General features: G+C 43.3%; 1 protein-coding gene across 1 annotated transcript in view; it reads left to right on the forward strand.

Annotated features, from left to right (window-relative positions):
• TXLNB (taxilin beta) overlaps positions 1-6,000 on the forward strand; it is a 50,235-nt gene that overhangs the window by 33,877 nt on the left and 10,358 nt on the right. The window contains exons 7-9 of the mRNA XM_011978443.1: positions 2,686-2,830; positions 3,678-3,879; positions 4,281-4,347. Of these exons, the coding sequence (XP_011833833.1) occupies positions 2,686-2,830; positions 3,678-3,879; positions 4,281-4,347 (414 nt within the window). The remainder of the gene's footprint in view (positions 1-2,685; positions 2,831-3,677; positions 3,880-4,280; positions 4,348-6,000) is intronic.

The following is a 6,000-nucleotide window of genomic DNA, read 5'->3' on the forward strand; positions in this document are numbered from 1 at the left end:
GACATTGGAGAGCAGGTTTGAGACGATCCAGCCTTAGCAAGAAACTAGCACCCCGCCCTGGTTCAGCAAAACAGATTTGAGTCAAAGAGAGGGAGCTCCCCTCAGTTCTTCGAAGCTAGCCGCCTACCTGGGTTGCAGCTCAGGCACCTCCCTTTGGAAGTGATGAGGTATCAGGTCATCCAGGCAGAATAGGCAGCCACCAGCCTCCCTCGAGGTCAGGGGTCACCAGTCACAACAAGGCTGCATAGCCAGCTCACAATAAGCAGGCACAGTGCCAACACTCCCCTTAGATGGCCAGAGGGGACACTGTAGGGCTTCTATTCCACAGCTGCCCTAGTCCTCTCATAGGACCAGTCAGTTGCACTTCTATTAAGAATCAATCTTCACTGCACACTGGGAAGCATAGAGGAACAAATACAACCCATTTTACAAATGGAGAGGTTGGGCCGTAGGAAAAAGACAAACTTAGATGAGGAAAAAGATGCTTTCCAATTTTTAAAAATAATGATTGTATTGTTGGTTTTTTTGGTTCCGATTACATAAGCAATGCATAGACCTCGTGGACATTTTTTTACAATAGGGATAAACTAAAAGTAGGAAATTTCAATCAGCCTATCTTCAAATATAAGAGAAACTTCTTAATTGATGGCCTCCAGACAGACTAGCCAAATTGATCTCTGATGTTCACTATTGTCTTTGTGAAACACACTAACTGATGCCCACAGCATGCTGACTCGCAGGTCTACCAAGCCACTCTCTGGAAGGGCTACAAATATTTGCCCCAGTTTAGTAAAGTGGAGCTTACCAAGAATCAGCTCTTTGCACAAACCTTTTCTTTCCAATTGCACTTGCTTTTGTGTAAATCAACAGGATGTTACATAAACTGATGAAATATAAGTATGAAAACAAAAAACTGTTTGTGCAAATTATGCTTAGTGCTTTGAAAGACTAAATGCAAACAAGTGGCAAAAAACTGTCAAACTAGATATGAGTAGCTATAAAAGACTGGGGGGAAGTGGAAAACTCTAGAGAATTATCCAGTCAAGCTGCTTCACAAGTATTTTTAGGTTGTAGCACTATTGCTAAACACACACACAAGCCTAACAACCTAGAAATCTTATATGGCACACTATGTATGTGATTTTTTAAATAATAATAAAAACAAAATAAAAAACCCTCTGAACTCTAATCACAAGATCCATACCCAAAACAAAGACCACAGCCCCTCCTCAAAATTGAGAAATAGACATTCATCTTAAGTTAAAAATTACAAGCTTATATATGAGTGTGTCATTGTATGCCCAAATCACCTTTTCAGTTTAACCCATCAGCTCTCAGGGGCCAGGATTCAGACCAGTAAGTCAAACTTCTAACCTGTATTTCTCAAAATGTAATCCACAGACCACTGATATCCAGACCATTTTGGGTATTTTCTTTAAGCACAGATTTCAGTCACACCCTGTACTTCCTAAATCATATTATCTGAGAGGCATCTGCATTTTAATATGTTCCATAGGAGATTCTGATGCATGTTAGAAGATCTGTGTCAGGAATCAGGGACAAAGACCAAGGACATACATATTTCTTATTGTATCACATGTGCTATGGTGGAGAACAGTGGTCTAGGAGAATGATTCCGGGTTTACTATCAAGAAACAGTTGTTGGCCAGGCACCGTGGCTCATACCTGTGATCCCAGCACTTTGGGAGGCCAAGGCAGGCAGATCACGAGGTCAGGAGTTGGAGACCAGCCTGGCCAACATGGCAAAACCCCTTCTCTACTAAAACTATAAAAATTAGCTGGGCGTGGTGGCAGGTGTCTGTAATTCCAGCTACTGAGAAGGCTGAGGCAGGAGAATCACTTGAACCCAGGAGGTGGAGGGTGCAGGGAGCTGAGATCACACCACTGCATTCCAGCCTGGGCGACAAAAGAGAAACTCCATCTCAAAAAAAAAAACAGAGAAAAAGAAAAAGAAAGAAAAGAAACAGTTGCTGACAAAAGTGCACCAAGTGAGGAAGTTCTGGAGAGGTTCAAGCAGAGGCTGAATGATTGTTGGCCAGGATTGCTAGAGAGGGTTCCAGAATGTGGTGGGAAGTTGAATTTTTTGTGATTCATACTTAAGCTGGAGGCTTTTTTTTTTTTTCATTAAAACCGCTAGTTTATAGTTGAGAATCCAACGTTTTTAGGCCAATTATTTTCTTAGCTTTCTTTTTCTTTTTCTTCCTTTATTTTTTTAGAAGTAGAGTCTCACTCTGTTGCCCAGGCTAGAGTGCAGCAGCCCCATCGTAACTCATTGCAACCTGGGATTCCTGGGCTCAAGTGATCCTCCTGCCTCAGCCTCTTGAGTTGCTGGGACTGCAGGCATGCATCATCACCCCTGACTAATTTTTTTTTTTTTTTTTTTTTTTTTAGTGACAGGGTCTCCCTATGTAGCCCAGGCTGGTCTCAAACTCCTGGCCTCCAGCAATCCTCCCAGCTCAGCCTCCCAAAGTGCTGGGATAACAGGCATGAGCCACCGTGCTGGGCCTGGTTTTTTTTAAGCTTTCTTAGATTCTTTTCAGAGTTCCAAAAAATTACTTAAGGAGGTTAATGAGCAGGTTATTAAGTTTTATAGACAAATTACAGCCAAATAGTAATCGAAAAGGTCAATCTGACCATCTTTCCACACACTTTCTCTTCTCATAGTTGCTGAACCAGGCGGCAGAGTGGAAGCTTCAGGCGAAAGTGCTGAAGGAGCAGGAGACAGTCCTACAGGCTCAGGTGAGGCCAAGGGGACGAGGCATGGGGGCGCTGTCCTCGCGGTCCCCAGATAAAAAGGCTGGGGCCAAAGGTGGGCAGCAGAGGTCCTCCTATGTGGCAGGGGATAGGGGGGAGTTGGAAATGAAGAACAACTTCACATTTATTCGTATTTTTAAGTAAAAATAAAAGCACAATATTGTATCTATGAAAAAGAAATGTTCTGCACCAGCAACATCCAGTCAAAGGTTTGTTGACAGACAATGGATGACAGTACAATGGTCAACAGTGTCAGCCAGTGTCCAGGTTCCCATCTAGCGCTTCTTATTTCTGCTGTGTTTTCCCTCTCATTGCCCTGTTAAGGTAAGAAGAAAATGTAAACTGCTTAGATGCACCATCTATGACTGGCGATTCTTAAAATGTCCTCATGTTTTGATATTATTTATCATAAAAAGAAAATTAGGCCCAGGCGCGGTGGCTCGCGTGTAATCCCAGCACTTTGGGAGGCCGAGGTGGGCAGATCACCTGACGTCAGGAGTTCAAGACCAGCCTGGCCAACATGGTGAAACCCTGACTCTATTAAAAAGATACAAACCTTAGTCGGGTGTGGTAGCGTGTGCCTGTAATCCCAGCTACCCAGTAGGCTGAGGCAGGAGTATCACTGGAACTCAGGAGCCAGAGGCTGCAGTGAGCCGAGATCACGCCACTGCACTCCAGCCTGGGTGACAGAGCAAGACTCCATCTCAATTAAAAAAAAAAAAAAGAAAAAGAAAAAGAAAAGAAATGAGAAAAATAGTCACCACTCAAGTTTCTGTGCCATCAGAGGTTGGCCTTGTCAGTGGTGAATGGATAGAAGTGGCAGGCAAGTCAGGAACCATTTTGATTTGGCTGCGTGGCAACTTTTATGTGCTTCTGTTAGACTCTGGGGGGTCCTATTTCAGATTCTAAAAAGAAAGGGGGACCATTCTGGACATTTATGCCCCAGGTGACTCTGGAAGAAAGCCAGACCTACCCATCTTCCCCCTACCTTGGGGCTCTGCCCATCCTAAATAATGGTCCCTGTGGGTTCCAGGAGTACCGTCCTGCCACGGGCCACAGAAGGACTTCCGCTGCCCCGGGAAACACCCAAGTGCTAAAGGAACTGTGAGGTCACAGGGAGAAATTCACTGAAGGCAAGGAAATCCGAAGCCTTCCAAGCTGGGCATCACTAATTTAAGATTTGTAAATGTTTATGTGCTGACAGCTGAGTACTTGTTCATTGTAAACACACACACACACACACACACACACACACACAAATCGTGTTCATTGTAAAAGAAAAAAGCAAATAAGAAATTTTAAATCACAGATTATACCACTACATAGACAAAATACAGGGAACATTTTCATATCTGGCCTTCTTAAAGCATATATCTGCAATGTGTATATAGCAAAGCAATAATAAATTATTTTCTCCAGTATGAACTATTCTCTGATAATAAAGAAGAATTGTTTTAATACACTAGATGCATAGAGGTTAGAACCATAATGTGTCTGAATCAAAGGGCCCGGAGTTACAAACTCAAGATCACCCTTAAGGCAGTCACGGAACTCATCGCATCATGGTGTAGGGTGGGTGGCTGACTGCTGGCTGTCTAGCAGAAGGAAAGGGGGTGTGACCTCAAGGAATCAAGCCAAGGCCTCTAATTCTATCTGTGCCTCATTCACCACACAGAGCCTTGAGGGGAACAATAAATAACACTTGAAGCTGTGCACTGTTCACATCATCTGCTACATGCAATCTCTACTCCTCCATGCAAAATGAAGACAATCAACTTGAGCAGAGTAGATTATATTGTTAAACTGCGGGCAACAGAGTGATTCACTCAGCTGGCATCAGAATCAAGGCCTTTAATGACCTGTACAATACAAATACAAAGGTTTTGATCTAATTTCCCACCTATACCCCCTCAAACTTAAAAAACCATCAACCAGGGGTTCTAGATTTGCTGTTGTTCCTCATTCATCCCCGAGTCCAGGCACCAGGTCCGAGTGCTAGCTCTTTGAGAAGCTGTGTGACCCTGTGCAACTCACCTAAACCTCTGAGGAACTGAATTTCCTTGTCTGCAAAATGAAAGTGCTATAATGAATCAATGACCCCAGTCTGGAGTCCTGCAACCCCTGAGAGGCCTATGACTTTTCAGCGTTTCTCGAACATCAGCACATAAGGTAGCAGCTCCTATCTAAAATGTAGTTGTTTCCGATATTACTTCACCTCTTGCTCAGCAACTGTGGATGGAAATTATGCCTATGTTTAAGTTTTTTAAAAGGAACATCAGTTAATGCATATATAATATATGTAGTTGGTTTTCAAGTCATGCATGCAAAGCATTTTGCTCAGTGTCTGGCCCAAAATAAGCATAATTAATTCAACCAATATTTACTGAGCATCTACTAAGTGCTAGGCATGGTTCTAGGTTTGGCGATATAATCATCAATAAGAGAGAGAAAAATCTCTGCTTGACTATTAATTAGTGTATGAACTAGTAGTATTATTTCATAGGTAAGGATTCGTATAAGGAAATATGAGACAACAGGAGACTTTTTTTTGAAACGGAGTCTCTCTCTGTGGCCCAGGCTGGAGTGCAGTGGTGTGATGTCAGCTCACTGCAAGCTCCGCCTCCTGGGTTCACGCCATTCTCCTACCTCAGCCTCCTGAGTAGCTGGGACTACAGGTGCCCGCCTCCACGTCCTGCTAATTTTTTGTGTTTTTAGTAGAGATGGGGTTTCACCGTGTTAGCCAGGATGATCTTGATCTCCTGACCTCGTGATCCACCCGCCTCGGCCTCCCAAAGTGCTGGGATTACAGGCGTGAGCCACCGCGCCCGGCCCAACGGGAGTCTTAAGTTGCAAAAAAGTTGAAGAAACACTGGAAAAGATGATCTCAAGATGCTATTCTGCTGTAGTTCATGAGCATAGAGAACTTCCAGAGCTGAAGAAGTGTGGCCCTAAGCTAAGCTGACCCCGCCTTCTTCTCCATTGCACGCAGTGTTCCACAGTGCAGGCAGGCAGCCTCACTAATTGCAAGAACCCTCCTTTGTCTTTCTTTTTTGTCTCCAAGTTACCTTTGAAATTCCAGTAATTACTTAAGCCTCAAGAAGAAAATAGAGGTCCTGAATCCCTACATGTAATCATGTTTAAACAAACTCCTCATTAAAAAGTATCAACATTATATTTTTAAAACTTTTAAACTTTGAAAACAAACTCTATCACAGATTCTTCTGC

Source organism: Mandrillus leucophaeus, unplaced genomic scaffold, assembly GCF_000951045.1.
Source record: "Mandrillus leucophaeus isolate KB7577 unplaced genomic scaffold, Mleu.le_1.0 Scaffold194, whole genome shotgun sequence".
NCBI classification, from domain to species: Eukaryota; Metazoa; Chordata; class Mammalia; order Primates; family Cercopithecidae; genus Mandrillus; species Mandrillus leucophaeus.